This window comes from Numida meleagris, chromosome Z (assembly GCF_002078875.1).
Source record: "Numida meleagris isolate 19003 breed g44 Domestic line chromosome Z, NumMel1.0, whole genome shotgun sequence".
Lineage (NCBI taxonomy): Eukaryota > Metazoa > Chordata > Aves > Galliformes > Numididae > Numida > Numida meleagris.
Genome location: NC_034438.1, coordinates 42,602,677 through 42,619,257, shown reverse-complemented (window position 1 = coordinate 42,619,257; position 16,581 = coordinate 42,602,677). Strand labels below are relative to the sequence as shown.

Below are 16,581 nucleotides of genomic sequence, written 5' to 3'. Positions count from 1 at the left end.
TAAGATGGCTGTTGTTACAGCTATTCTTTCAGTAAAGTAAATCAAAGCACATTTTTAGAAGTGAGGAAAGACACAATCTAACTGTATTTACAAAACATAAATCCCAGACCATCTGCTGGGTCCAGGAGCTCTCTGATTTGCAGCTACTGTACTGACCATCCAAGGTGCATGGGAACTGCATAGCTGACTAGTATCAAATGTCCCAATGAAAAACCCTTTCCAACACCAACTGTATGACAGGTGCATTTAATACAACACACCCCAAATATCCTGTATTAATAATGACCTCCTGCTTAGGGCATGCAAAGCAGCTATGCTGAAGTCAGGCACTTGAGGATTACATCATGATACAATGTTTCTAGTCAAGATTTCACAAACTGATGTCTTAGGACCAGGCAGTCACTTCAAGGAGCTCCTCAACAGCAGAAGGCATATTGAGAAATACGTATCTCCTGCCCAAACTATAAAGTCTACGTTATAAACTTCAAAGTGAAAATTCTTACTTTGTAACAACAGTTCTTCCTTTTACAGCCGCTCTTGCAGCTGCAGGGCTCTCCAGCTCTTAAAACCAGGCTTACATCCTCTGTCTCCAGCACAGCCTGGTACACTGCTTTCTGGAATTCTGTCAGGGAACAGTACACCATCTGCAAAAGTGAAAGACCCAAAAATACAGTTACATGCAGCATAAAATTAAAACCAAAGAGTACTGCATAAAAAACAACAAAGCATGGAGCACTACAAGTAAGGTAAAAAAAAAACAAAAACAATAATACATTTGCACAAATATTGATAGAAAGCTATCCTACTCAAATGAAAAAAAAACAAACCTGCGTTCTGAGAAAGATATTAGGAAATTCTATCCAAAATGTATGTAAAATTATTTTATCCCTTCCCAAAATTTTACACAGTATAAATATCAAGCTATAATAACTTGTTAGCTTTCTACAATCCCCTCAGTTGGGCTTTTGTGGAAGACTAAGAGAATGAAGGAAGAGTGAGAGAGATAAATCTATAATTGTATTACAGGATTCCCTCATTTTGACAGTTGCTTAATTTGCCCTTTCTTTTCTCTTTTTAGGCCCTAGCTGTTTGTAGGGCAGTACCACAGGCAGGACAAATAGAATAAGCACTGAGAATGCAATGCTCTATAAATAGCTATGGCCAAAACTCTTATCCCTTCTCTCAGAGACCACGGGTGGCATCTCCCTGATATCTTTAGTCTTAATCAGTGGGAGACAGAAATCTCGAGATCATTCCCTAACTTAGGCCACCCACACTGCAACAGCATCATGCTGAGCTATAATAATACAGAAGTAACTTGAACATATACTCACATTAACAAGAGAATGAAAAGAATAAAACTTGCTAGATTTAAAAAGGCAACTGACTGATATTTGTGTTAATCTTTCCTTTACAAGGCAGTTTAGATAACATAATTATAATCTAAGGATGAAGAATACAAAATCTTGAAAACAAAAACATCTGAAAATTAATGTGTTCATCCACTTAGAAAAAATGTATCTAATAAGAATTAATAACCAATCTTAGCTATAAAATATTATTGATTTATGTGATGCTTACAATAGCACTGGATGAACAAGATTACAGACTGATTAATGTATATCCTTAGTTTGGGGGGTTTTCTTCTACTTAATGATTGAAAATGCAAGAGTTAAAAAAAGATTAAAAGCAAACTGTTCTACGTACAAAGTATCAAGTTGCAAATTCAGAAATCCTACATCAAATTTCAAGAGATTTACATACACTGAGTTTGCAAAGATACATTAAAAAGTGCACATAAAACAGATGTGTAAATCACTAGCCAGAAGTCTAGCTGAGCATTTTCATGCTTAATTAACTTTATTTCAATAAGCAATCATAGCAATTATATGAACAAAGCACACAACCCTATGTGCATTTTTTTCAAGGCTCTAGATTATTCTCAATTTCCGAAGTCCAAAAGAAAAACATAAGCTAACAGAGATATGATGAAAGAGAGAAAACAACAAAAACAACAAAAAAGAAGAGATATTATTCATTAGCATTATATTTGAAATGTACATGCACTCTTACTCTGTCTTCCTTTTTTGGCAGCTGATCACTGATAAGCACTTTTGTACGTCTCAGAAACCAGCTGGACATTTTTCTTGCTAGCTTCACCATTGCCTTACGACCTGTTGCTAGCTCTCTTTTAGTTGCAGTGTGCCTCTGGCCATGCTCCACTGGATCAGAAAATTTCTTCTTGAAATGCGTTCTACTACCCAAAAGTCCTGGTACAGCCCTATAAAAAGAAAACAAGCAAACAAAATAACCACAAAAAAAAAAAAAAAAAAAAAAAAAAAAAAAAAAAAAAAAAAAAAAAAAAAAAAAAAAAAACCCAAACCAAAGACAATAAAGCAAAAACAAACATTGGGAAGGGGTTGGTTATGAGGGAACTGCAACATTCTCATTACTCTGAGGCTATCTATCTTTTTCCAATGATTAAAAGCATACCATAAATTGTTTCGCACTAGCAGTAAATGTTTCTGGCCTAGCAAGAAATGTCAAATGAACAATCAGTAAGGAAATGAATAAAAATGGTGTATATAAATAGAAATGTGTACTACTTCCAAACAATTTTTTCATTGAGATCCTCAAATGTTAAAGAGATTCCCCTTAGCAAAAGGGATGCTGATGCCATCTCCAGAAACACTAAAGCTCAGCATACCAACAGAAATCACAAGTAGATACAACCTCTAAAATTACTGCTTCGGAGCCCAAATAGGAAGGTAGTCAGTCACATTTTCAATTTTTACTGCTTTTATTAGATACACATTAACTCATTATGTTGGAACAATCCATCAACAACATCAGCATAGCTTTAACAGACCAAATGCAACACTAAGCTTAATGTTAAAGACTTTCCTCTCTGACATTTGACTTCAGCCTGCATTTCCTTATATTTAAAGGAAGTTTTCTTTGTTCCTCAGTTGTAAAGTATCCCAATAAGACTTCTATGTTTAGATTTACATCTAGGGTTATCTCCACCTCTCCCTTAGAAATTTCCCTGGTCAAGACTGTTGCTTTGCAAATATATGCATTTCTGCATTTTGAAAAACAGCAAACTACTACCAGAGTCCAAGTAAGTCAGAATGACCTGCACATACTGGACAAAACGAAGGCACAATGTTGTCCAAAGTTGCACAACAATTCTTAATCTAGTGTGTGGGGGAAAAAAAAAAAAAAAGTGTCCTTAGAAAAGAAAGATAAACAAAAGGAAAAAAAAAAAGTATTTTATTTACCAGTCCATGACACACCAAAGTTCCTTCATATTGTTTTGAAGAATGGTTCCAGTAAGGCCTATGCGAACACTGCATTTCAAGGACTTCATGGTTTGAGTTATCTGAGACTTTGGATTCTTGATTCTGTGTACTTCATCCACTATGACAGCAGACCACTCTACACTGCACAGCAAGAAAAGAATTCTCCCTTAACTGAAATTACTTATCACCTCACATACACAGAAACTGACATCAGTCACATGTAGAGCCCTGATTATTACTGCAAAAAAAAAAAGTGGATTTTTTTGCCATCTTATTTTATATATATTACACTTCCTTGTTTGTTTAGTAAATTTAAGTATATTGCCTAAACTACAGAATAAAATAGATGAACTACTGTCAACTGTATCAAATTTTTTCTGTGAAGAAAGCAGCTTTTCATCTCTGGATGCACATCTTACCAGCATTAATTCCACTCACAAGTAAGATTTAGAATAAATCTCTTAACATGAACTTCTGAACCGCGATTAGCACAGGTGTGTTTCACTTTTCCTAACAATATCCATCCAGCTAGAAACACGCTGAAGGCTTTTCTAACTGGTTTACTTCCGGAAAGCATCACCCAACAACTCTGAGACCTGTATGATTTCAATACCGTGGAGGAATTCTAGTATTTTGTGACTCTGAAACCAAGAGGACCATAGTTAGAAGTAGAAATTGAAAGATACTTTGCAACCAGTTCGAATACAAATTTGGTGGAAAAATGAACTGTATTCTGTGAGATGAACTTTAAATAACTAAGTCCCTAGGAAGAAATAAATTTATGAGATTGCTTCATATGCATGAATATTTCAGAACAAATTCATTTCTATGCTGATGTTACTTGAGGCAGCCATGTTTTGAACGAAATATCTCTCCTGAGCAGGTTTCATGAATTTTAGGTGACTATTTTGAAAACTGATCTTGTGACATGTATGATGCCTGCTAACTACTTTCATTCAAATCCGAGTTTATGACCTTGTTAAAATCTGCTAATCATTAATAATAATTAAAGACCAGTTTGAGACCAACCCATCATTCTATCTAAGGAAAATGCACAGGCTTTAAGAGTTTCAGATGAACACTGTATGCCTATCTGGATGCATGCTTGGCATATAGAGTTCGGTAAATTCTTAAACTGACGCAACGCATTCATTCACAGATAGGTCCTGCTGCACTGACATGGGCTGTGCACATGCATTGGTTTCCCAGCCACTAGCTGTTTAATGTCTCCTGTCTGCACTTCTTTTTCAGACGTGTGCATAGACAGAGCTGGTCATTAGACCTTTTCTGGTGATGGCTATTTGCTACAGCAGGAAACCCTTTGAGGCCCAAGGCCCTTTCCAATCACCTAGCATGGGAACACCTGCAAGACCAAGGGTAACATTAGCTGATAGTGGCAGAATGCTATAGATACAAGCTGTATGAACAGCTCTATTAGCTATTTCCAAGATGAAACAGTGAAAGAGGATCACCAGGACCAAGTAAGGGGTTAAGTATTCTCAAACATAACAAAAGGAAGGGCAAAACTCCACCTTTTTGAAATACTGGCAGCTATGGGACAAACAAAGTAGGGCTTATTTTCAGGACTTCGGAATTCAATAAACTAATAAATTAACAAATATAATTTTCTTCTGCCATGCAATGAGTCATTTTTACCTGTTAAATTCATCTAAATACAGGCGAAGTGTCTCGTACGTTGTAAGGGCAACTTCACATTTCCCTTGCTTGATGCGATTCCAATCATCTTCCTTTTTACTGCCGTGTAAAACAGAGACTTTAAAGTATCCCCATGTGTCTAACTCATCCTTCCAGTTGTACAGCACTGAAAGAGGGGCCACTATGAGGAAAGTCTGAAAACAAATAACTGTTATAGTATTACTGGAAGATCTACAGCTCAGCACTTTCTCAATGTAGAAAGTCATAAACTTGAGATTTATCTTATTATCTCATAGTTTGAACTGTTAAACTCTGTTGCTTCAAAGTAAAGTGTAGAAAATACCTGAATATTTTATATAAATTCAAAAGTAATAAGTTTACTGAGTGTGTAAATACTACAGAAAAAAATACACTAATGCTACACAAAGTGCCCAAAGTTGTACTGGTATTTATTCAACTGCAGTAAGACATGATATACTGTCACACTGCTTTGTTACACAATCTATTACAAACACCATTTAATATTTTAGAGGTGGAAAAATAGAAAAGAAGTTCCTCCAATCCATAAATCTAGTCAATACAAGACAGAAGGTATCAAAAAAGGCTTAAAAATGTAAGACAATCTGTACAATATTATCATAGAATAATAAAATTAGTTTCTAGTCCAGTTTTCCAGTCAAAGAAGGGGCAGCACTGAAATTCAGACATTTAGAACTTTTTCCACTTAGATCTTTAGAATACTTCAAGGATGGAAGAGCTCACAACCTCTCTCCCTGTTACCTGTTCCAACGCCTAATTGTCCTCAAAGTAAACTACTTCTCTTAAAGCCAGTCAGAAGCACTTGTGTTTTTTTCACATAAAGTGATATCCTTTCATGTCTTCTTTCCTCTCTGCCTGTATTTCCCAAGGAACAATTTTGTTCAGAGACATACAGTCATGTGAATCATTCTGCCACTTAAATATTCCAATAATATAAAATATCAATGGAGACCAGGAGTTGCACTGGTCCTGAGACTGGGGTCTGATCAATGTTTATAAATACCTAAGGTGCGGGAGGCAAAGGGATGAGGCCAGACTCTTTTCAGCGGTGCGTGATAGGACAAGGGGAGATGGCCACAAACTGAAGCATAGGAGATTCTGCACAAATGTGCGTAAGAACTTCTTCACAGTGAGGGTGACGGAGCACTGGAACAGGCTGCCCAGGGGGTTGTGGAGTCTCCATTTCTGGAGATGTTCAAGACCAGCCTGGACACCTACCTGTGCAAGCTCATCTATGGAGCCTGCTTTGGCAGGTGGGTTGGACCAGTTGATCTCTAGAGGTCCCTACAATTCTGTGATTCTGTGATTCTCTCATGGGTAAAATTACAAATTACCTTCATTTGTCTCACTCACACAATTTTTATATATATCTCTATTGTCTGTTAGCTGTATTTGATTACCTAAATCATCAGTCAGCCTTACTTAGGACAATTCAATAGTCACTCAAGACAACAGGCAAGGTCACAAGATATGACGGCCTTTCCAAAAGTAATGCCTCCTATTTTATTATGTTGGCCCATGATATCAGAGATACGGCAGCAGAGGATGAACCTTCCCATCAATATTCCATTACTTTTTGTTGCCACGTGACAAAAGGGTCCCGATGGATGAAAAGTTGGACATGAGCCAGCAGTGTGCTTCTGGAGCGCAGAAGGCCAACAGTATCCTGGGATGCATCAAAATAAGAGTGGGAGGCCAGCAAGAAGAAGCAAGTGACTGTCCCCCTCTAATATGTCCTTGTGAGGCTCTATCTGGAGTACTGTATCCAGGTCTGGGGCCCTCAGTACAGGAAGCATACAGGTGCAGAGGAGGGCCACAAAGATGAGCAAAGGGCTGGAGCATCTCTCCTATGAAGAAAAGTTGAAGGAGCTGGGCTTGTTTAGCTTGGAGAAAATAAGGCTCCAGGAAAAAACCAGTACCTCAAAGGAGCTTATAAGCAGAAGGGAAACTGACCTTTTACATCGTCTAATAGCAATAAGACAAAGGGGAATGGCTTTAAACTAAAAGAGGTAAGATTTAGGTTAGATGTTCGGAAGAAATTTTTTACTCAGAGGGTGGTGAGGCACTGTAACAGGTTGCTTAGAGAGGTTGTGGATGCCCCATCTTTGAAGCCATTCAAGATCAGGTTGGATGGGATCCTGGGCAGCTTGATCTAGTGGCTAGCAATCCTGCAAATGGCAGGGGGATTGGAACTAGAGGATCAGATGATCTCTAAAGTCCCCTCCAGCCTAAGCCATTCTAGGATTCTGTGGCAACAAAGGGGCCATCTGACATGGAAGTGCATATGAAGCAAATACTTGTCACTGAATTCATCCATGTGCAACAGGTTACACCCGCTGACAATTATCAACACTTGCTGAACATTTATGGAGATCAGATGATGAAAGATGGACTGCATGGGTAACATTTTCCTAGCACAGGTGTCATCACAGCAGCTGTAAAACAGCAAGTCACCTCCACTGGTGCATTTATATATGAGCTTCATGTAGGCTCTTGTTCATTGCTGGCAAAAAAGCATAGCTAGTGGTGGCTTTGTTGAAAAAGAGTGTTTTGTAGCTGAGAATTTTCTCTATCAAGCAGTGGTATTTTGCTCTTTGTATCTGTTTCCATGGAAATAAATAGGAGGCACTACTTTCAGAATGACCTATGGATACGTATTTATCATTAAAATATACATTCACATATCATACTATTCACTACATACCATGTAGTTTAGGAGCACCACGCAAGACTAACATTTTCTTAAACAGACATTTTAGTACTCTAGCCAAATCCTGTATAGATATTTCCAAGCGTTTTGGGGTGGAATGGATTGACAATGTTAACAGGTTACATTAACAGATAGCTAATATACTATGACAATCTGGAAAACAGAAGGCTTCCCTAGCACTTCTAGAAAAGTCGTGAACTCCTACTCTGCTAAATTAACCAAACACTGAAAATGAGTATGCGTAAACTCCTAAAGCATGCAAACAAACAACAACTACACAAGTATTGCTTATTACCAAAATTCTTCAAGTTTTATCAGTAAAAAGCTGTACCTTCTTAGGGTTGCATTTTGATTCCTTTTTCATTGTCCTCTGTAAAAATTCTGGCATGTTATTTTCAATATCTTCACGTGTTCCTTTTTTGTGTAACACTGCAGCCAAAAATGAAATGACCTTCAGAAAGAAAACAATTCTCAGTAATTATGTACAAAAATACAGACAGAAAATGAACAAGTTGCACTGGAAATAAACATTTCAGACAAAATCCTGAATAGGATTTCATTTGTTTATATATTTTTTTTTCATTCCATTTCTAAGTAGCAAATCCTCAAAAATACAGTATAGAATATAAAGGAGACAGGAAGAGATAAGGTATGTCTTGCAGCTTTCCTGGGAATGGGAAACACATGAATCTCAGATGAGGAAGCAGTAAGAAGAGTTACCCGCAAATCATATTCTGACTATACTTCAGCAAAAACAATAGGTTTAAACAATAAGTTACACTTTTGCTAACATGGTTTTCTGTATGTTCCATTCCCTCAAATTCTTGTTCTTGAATACAAAAGCAGTTCATTCAGCTGTGTTTAAGTCTGTATTCATTCAGCTGACTCAAACCAGCCAGTGTCCTTTACTTCCCTTAAATTAGGAGAAGATATTTATTGTAATACACCACAGTGGTGATAAACATTCTAGCCAACATTATTCCAAGCTCTCCCATGGTAATCCAAAGCAGGCAGAGAACAGAGGTATCTGGCTAGAACATTTTAATCTGTAAAACCCACTTGGAATAAACAACATCCATGGAGCCAAGCCACAGCAAGAACCAGAGGCATCATCAGAGATGTATCCTTCTTTTGAAGTTCAACAGGCCCCCTCTACTCAGGATGGCCCCCTATTTCACAGTTGCTACACAGATGCTTGGTACAGGACAGAGGTAAAGCTGGCAGCTGTTGAATCAAATAATAATAATACAATTTTTTTTCTCCTTCCAATCATAGGAGGCAGAGGCAGGACTGCAGAGCTGGCTGAAAAGCATCTGAGGAGGACAAAGGTATTCAAGGAGAAGATAGGGAAACCCATCATACAGGGTTAGGTGGGAAAGAGACACATGGATGAAACTAAAAACATTTTCATGCACACTGTTTCATATAAGCTGAGAGACTAGGAGGCTGCTGCAAGTTTGTACATGTTGTTTCTTTAGTATCGTTTGGTTGAACTTTATTCTTATTCTCAATAGGATTAAAAACAAAATCTGCATGTGTCTTCCAGATCCTCCATTTTTGGATGAATTATGCATCGCAAATTTGTAAAAACAGTAAAGGCTGTAAAGGGGCAATTCTAATCAGAAACCTTTAGCTCTTTCAGATAAAACTACGAAGCAAGCTAAAGGCCTTGACAGGAAACTTTAACTTACTGCAATCTTACTACAACATAACATTATTCTACTTACCTTCTCTACAACTCAAAATGGAAGAGCCACACACTAAAGCCAATTCAAGCAAAAACCATTTCAAAATTAGAAAGAACATTCCAATACAAAAGTCTTAAAGAAAAGCCTGGTACTCAGTGAAGTTTAATGAATAACTATTCTTTTGCACATGGGAATCTATGAAACAAGTGAACTCATCTATTAATTCATATCTCTGGTGCTACTATCCACACCACACTTGAGGAAAATCAATTCTCTGTTTTATTAAGGAATGTCTAAGATATTATTCACAAACTGTATTTCTCTTCTGCAAACTTGACATTGTGATCAAAAGAAATAACCATCACATGTGAATTCTACAAAGGAACACACAGTCATTGTGTGACAAATATATCCTGTTCACTACAGAATCAGCCCTGAGATTCAGGAAAAGAGGTGGAAGCAGGGTAACTTGTTTTTTTCTCCTGATTTTCTATCTTGTAGAAATGTTTCTTACAATATTAAATCGGATATTTGCAGTTCTTGTCTAACTACTGAGTTCCTGAGCTGCCATGAACAAGGAATGCATCTGAGATAAGGTGAAGCACAAGGTAAATGGAGTTAGTTTAGCTGTAACTAATATTTTAACAGATCAGCAGCAGCTCTCTACACACGCATGATACTCCTCTAAATGCTCTATTCAGACAAGTTCTGCCAATTTAGTTCACTCACTTCTCTTGTAAAGTTTGCTACAGAATAAGCATCTGTGCACAGAAGGAAGCATTATCAGCTGACACTCTCCTAAAAGGATGCACAAGGCATGCTATAGCCAGTATTTACCAGCAAAGAAACGAGCTTGCATTTCACACAAAGGAGGAGTAATGAGAGGCAGACAAGGACTATTTGCTGTAGGACTCAAGGTGCCAGCTCAAAACCAAACAGATTAATGAGAATCATTTCAAACATAAAAACGCCCTAATTTTAGTAGAATAAATGAATCAATTGGGCTGCAGTTATTCAAAGCATAATGAAAAAATCCAGCCATTCTTTGTTTCTCCATCAACAGAATTTGAATTTCCAACAGTGATAAAAATAATATGGAACATCTAAGTACTTTTTCCAGATGGGAGAGTACACGCATCTTCTTCTTCTAGTTCCCAGTAGGCAAGCTACTTGTTTTCAAGAAAAAAAAGTAAGACATTTTAAGACCTGTTAAGCGGAGTATGTACTTACAGCATTCTCCAGTGCAGCAAATTACTTTCATGACATGTGGGTATCAATCCATAAAATATATTCAATATAAAACAAACATTGAAGCTTGGTCGTTAAGATGTTAAAGTACAAACGGTCACATCACAGTTTTGTGGAGTGTCAGAAGCTTATCTTAAATCAGCAGTGACTCCTGCCCCTTAAGTATCATCACAAACAGCCACATCCTGCCTCCTCCAACTTCATGACAGAAAAGGAAGAATAAGCTTCAACGATATGGCTTTTATTTAATAAGTCAATTTAATAAATAAATACTCTTCATAGATAACATGCTACCAAAAAGCAAATAAACATTTGTCTCAGTGTTCTTACAATAAATAAATACCTGTACTGTCTTTCCAAGGCCCATATCATCTCCAAGAATGCATCCCCTTTTGTTAGCGTAATGCCCATAGAGAAACTGGGCTCCTTCCCTTTGATAATCACGCAGGTATCTATTAATTGTATATGGGATAAAATCACCATTATCAGATAACTTAAAAGCAACTGTTGAAGATGGAAGATTTTGGTCAGGAAAATAAGGCTTTTCCAGGTCACCATCATCAAATATTACACTCTTCCAGGAACCTCTACCAGGTTCAACTCTACAGAGCTTAGATATTAGTATTTTCTTAACTTCAGATTCCAAGAATGACACAATAGCAAATGATTTTCCATTCTTGTCCTTTTCAATAGACAATATTATCCCTTCGGAAAACTTTCCATTTTCAAGACAAGGTGCAAGGCATCTCTCCCCCACATGCCATTTATCTATGGAAACAAACAGAACAACAAAAAACATAATGAAAAACTGGCTAAATGCATGAAGTATTACATTTTGAAATTCTAAGTATTAAATAATAATTTATTTCATGAAATACATATAATTTAAGATTATATGCATTTCAAGATTTTATTGAAGGCAGCATCTGAATTATAATATTGATTCCTGGTTAGAACCAAATTCCAAGATAGGCATGTTATAGTTTGAATTGCTAAGTTAAAAATACCTGAAAGTCAGTCTGGAAAAAATCTCATGTAAACACCGATTGGTAAGTTTCACTTGACCCCACAGTGACGAACACTGACAAGGTTAGCATTCAATAAACCATGTCATCTGTTCCAAAATGCCATCTACAATAGATACACTTGTCATCTACTTGAATCCACTACTGCAGTTTTACTAAATTGTTCCACAAATACAGCCACGTATGAAACACTACATTTCTCCTTGTAAAGTCTAGCATTAGGAAAAAAAAGAAAAAGAAAAGAAAAAACCTTATTTCAGAAGCAACAGAAGTGTAGTCTAGGGACATATACAAGCATAGCATTTGCCTATGTTGTTCTCCAAAGACGGTAACTGTCTGAATTCCTTATGCAGCTCTAAAGTCTGGAACTACTAAAATCTCTTTCTCTGTGTATGGTCTCTGTAAGGTCTTACACCATTAATACCACATATCACATATTAACAGAGAAGATTGATCTGCTTCATTTCCAGCTATATCATTTTTACATTTCATGAATATGCTGCTAACAGAGAAAGAAAAATAGAAGAGCAGCAGTGTATAAAAGTGAAAAGAATCCATACTGTATTGACAAGGAAGTACCCAACAAAATATTAGAAAAAGCAAGGCTTTCAGAGTGGGGGAAAAGAAAAAAAAGGAAAGACAAAGCAGACCCAATAAATATTGACTACGTGCAAAGTATTTCAAATCTGAATTGAAAAAGTGTGTCTTTGAATCACCTGAAGTATGACTATGGAGATTTCCTGGGCCAGGTATGGTTAAATAATTGGTATTATTTACCAACAGTGAACCTTTCTTCCAAGCAACTTTGTTCTCCCTTGAACACACACAGATTTCCTGTACTTGGTGTCCTCCAGCTATGATTTTCACATCTGCTCTCTAATGTGTGACAAGATATTGTCTCCTACAAACCTGCACCCTAAACCAATGGCCCACTAGTTCTTACACTAATAGCTTCACAAACTGGAGTCACTCCATTAGATTACTGTCTCTGCAGAGCACTTATACCATCCCTGCATCATCCTTGCTCAGACTAAGTTCCCTCCCACACCCCATGCCCTGCAAATAAGACACTACATATCTTCTCCAAAATATCTGTAGCTGAAGATAACACTGTGAGGCAAAGAGTGAAGAATAGACAGTATATTTACTAGAATATAGGTAACTATTCTCCCCTTAAAGTATTTGCATATGTACTGTCTCAAAAATACGACCAAATTCATGCACAAAAAACATGATCTTCCGCAGTACCATCTAAATCTTTGGGCAATTTCTCAAAATTAAGAAGCAAGACTGAAAAACAAAACCAGCAGTACACAGATCTCTGCTACATATTAAAAACAAAATTTAAAATAGAGAGCATTTGCATTATGACTCTCTTTCACAGTAATATCTGAAGTGACACACAGCATTTAAACTTTCAGGTTAATTCTATAATAATATAATATAATATAATAATTTAAGATGACAGTGCCTTTGTTTCTTAGCATTTACTGAGTTTTATGAGCTGCTTGTGACTTGTCAGAATTGGGATTCTAGGTGCAGAGCAAAATGAAGAGTACTAGATAGTAAACTCAGTAATAACGAATTTCAAACAAAGAAAGAACAAAATGAGAAAAAAAGGAAAGAATGGCAAAACAGCAGCATTAAGGACGACAGCATTACAAGATTCTGGAAAACAATGCTGTATAAACGAAAGTAAAAACTGCTACACCATTTTCTTTTTTTGAACAATCATTTATGTAGGATAAAACCTCTACAAATCAGGACATTTATCTATAGCAGCTTCCTAGCACGGCCATCAATGGAAACAGATGGCATTTGAGATGCCTGCTTATATCTAGCCTGTTACTATATATGAGGAATTGCACCATGACACATATTGACAATTCCGGACCATGGTGATAATAGCCTGCTGTCACAGATGAGCTTATTTCACTACCCCTATACAAAATAAGCAAGTTACCACAAATACTTTGTAACTATTGAGGTTTGACAACTTAATGAAGAGTGTAAGGTTTTTTACACTCCAATAAATCACTGTAAAAGCCAACTCGTGACACCATAAAGGAAAAGCATTTATCTTTTCTAAATTTGAAGCCTAACTGCAAAATTGCTAAACATATGAGACTAATCACCATGTCTTCTAAAAGATGCTTCAGTATCCACGTTTTATGTCCACTTTAAACACACACTTCCAATTTTCCCAAGGAAAAAATACAAAGTAGGAGCATTTGTTGCAAGGGAACGTTGCTAAGCCGCACACACCAGGGTACTCCTCACAGTGTCGCCCTGTTGCTGGGTGAGGCGAGGGACTGTCAGCAAACTAGAGGGGCAGCTGCCTCACGCGGGACGCCTCTGCCCCGCGGCCCACACTCTGTGAACGGGCGGCAAGGAGCCTAGTAACACCCAGACCCGCTCTTTCACAACCTGGGAGGCCACGTCAACCCGCTTACCTGGCCACGCATCACCCATCTCAACCGACGTGAGTGCAGGTGCGGCGAAGGCCGGGATTCGCGGAACGCTCACGCTCCCGAAGGGCAGCTGAGAGACGGGCACCACCCCCTGCCCCCGGGGCGAGGCACTGCCGGGTAAGGACTCGGGAAGCCTCCAGGACACCGAGCAGCCGCCGAGCTGCGGAGGACGTGTTACAGCGCTCCGCCTTCACTCGGCCTCCGGTATCGGCCGGGCAGATTCACCTCCGCCCGCTAACAGGGCCCCGCAGCACACTACAGCTCATACAACCGGACGAGCCGGAACAATAGCAGCGGGGCGGGTGTGATCCCGCGAGAAGAGAGGGGTTGGCGGGACGGCGGCTCTCCGTGTCGCGAGGTTTGCACCACTTCTCGCGAGAGCTGTGGGAAGTCTCGGCCGGGAGTTGCTAGCCGTGGGGCTTAGCTGAGGAGTGCGTGACGGTCGGGGCCTTCGGGTTGACGTTCTCCGCCGTTACGGTTTGTCACTGAGCTGTGTACAGCGCCCCGAGGCCCTTCGTGGGCACTGAGCCTTAGGACTGCCAGGGGGTTGTGGGCCATGGGAATGTTGTGGTGAGGCCAATGTCTGGGAAAGGGCTGTTTGGGATCAGCTTCTGTCTGCACAGTATGCAACTGGATGGTGGTACCCAGGTTGACTTAAAGGCACTTTTGTAGGAAGTGTGCAGAGTTGGACTGTAGTGCCTGTGGCACTACTACTGTGCAGATTTATGTCAGGTGAACAGTATGGCCTTGCACCTGAAGAGCCCCTGAATGGAATGTTGCCACCCCAACTGGAATCATTAGACATCTTGATACCTAACTAAATATATTTTGACTGAATTTCCTCCTAATGCTGCTGTTGTTCGTAGCAGCATCCATGAGGGGAAAAAAAAAGGAAAGACATTGTGTCAGCAAGCCAGTAGGGGAACTAGTGGGTGGAATGGCACTTGCTGCTCTGAATAAAACACGTTCAGGAGCAAAGCACAGCAATGAATTCCACCAGATGTGAGTCTGTGTGCTTTTCTGCTGGTAGCAGCCACCTGCCTGCTCTGGGAGTAATGAAGACTTAACCCAAAGCAAGATGAAGGTCCTTCTGTATGTCATCTTTGCTGTTAGCCAAAATTTTGTTGTAACAAGTTAATGAAATATGTATGGTGGTTTATGAGCCAGTGGTATTAGACTAACAGAAGAATAGCAGGCATGAAAGTACTGACTGAGTAGCTGCAACAATAAACTATGTAGATGTGGAGCACCACATATGTCAGGGGAGGTTGTTCAAAATTACAGTACCATTAAACTAAATTGTTTTTCAAATATACATGTAGTCATGTGTTTAGCTACATTGATTCTAAAGGAATGTGACAGTAGCCATACCATCATAAAAACAAATCTGGAAACAGCATGAGGCTTTGAAAATTTGGCAAAATAATCAGAATTTTGAACTCAGAAACTTAATGGACCTCAGCCCTCAAAGCATCTTAGAAAATTCTGCAAGAACAGATAAGCTGTGATTCTAAGGCAAACTTTTAAACTGGATCATGTTTGAAGATAAAGGTTTGTTCATACCACAAGGTGTTTGTTTAATGAATGTTGTGTAGCGTTTGATTATTACAGAGATAATTCTGCTTAATGAGGATTCTTTCCTATGGAGTGCAGCTGTTATTTTACTGTCATAAACACGATATTACAACTTCACAATAGAAGGAAATAAGAAACACATTAAACTCTTGCTTAAACACTTCAATTTTTCTAGTATCAGTGGCTGATATTCTACCTATGCTCCAGTGGTTCCATTCTGCATTCAAGTCCATGGTAAGATATCAGTGGCTTAGCTGGAAACAGAACTGAAAATCCAAATGATGTTACTAGGATTAGTCTCCTTTATGGTCAGGTGTATTCTCTTAAGGCTTTCTCTCAAGCAGGGGCAACAGAGGCAGGAACACATCCTTATCAGGAACAGCTGGTTGCCTTTTATACCAGTAGATAAAATTCTTCTCACAAATTACAAGTAGATTCTGTGTCTTTACACAGCTTCAGGGGAAAAAAAACAGGCTAGAAAATGGAAGTTGTCCCAGTGAGATCAAAACTTCTTTCACCTTGACATTCTTAAAAGACCAGGCCCGTAATGAAACTGTTTTCAGAAGTCACTGAATTACTTACTTCTGTAATTTATCTTTTAAAGTTATTAGAAGTCCTTTCAAGAAATCTTTCTAGCTCAAGTTAGAAGCTATTTGCTGAGATATAAAAGAAATACCTCACACTGTGTTTCTGCAGGAAAAGATTTGTGGAAAGATTTTATTTTGAAAAGCTGTTGCTGTTACTGAAAAGTTTAATATATCTAAACTCCTTGTGAAAATTTGAACTTTGCTCATATTAACTTTAGATTTCATAAGAGAAATGTTAGATAACAGCCAAAATGAATAGGATAATGGGGATAAGCACATT

General features: G+C 38.3%; 1 protein-coding gene across 7 annotated transcripts in view; it reads right to left on the bottom strand.

Moving 5' to 3' along the window:
• ERCC6L2 (ERCC excision repair 6 like 2) overlaps positions 1–15,730 on the bottom strand; it is a 135,606-nt gene extending 119,876 nt beyond the window's left edge. Inside the window, exons 1-7 of one of the 7 annotated variants that reach the window (XR_002433112.1) lie at positions 14,122–15,730; positions 10,987–11,411; positions 8,039–8,158; positions 4,959–5,152; positions 3,282–3,443; positions 2,074–2,281; positions 504–644 (exon numbers count right to left, since the gene is read on the bottom strand). Coding sequence is in view for 5 of the 7 variants with exons in the window: in XM_021379459.1 (XP_021235134.1) it covers positions 504–644; positions 2,074–2,281; positions 3,282–3,443; positions 4,959–5,152; positions 8,039–8,158; positions 10,987–11,411; positions 14,122–14,140 (1,269 nt within the window). In the remaining 2 variants the exon portion in view is untranslated. The remainder of the gene's footprint in view (positions 1–503; positions 645–2,073; positions 2,282–3,281; positions 3,444–4,958; positions 5,153–8,038; positions 8,159–10,986; positions 11,412–14,121) is intronic. The other 6 variants (XR_002433111.1, XM_021379459.1, XM_021379464.1 and 3 more) reach the window with 6 other exon arrangements.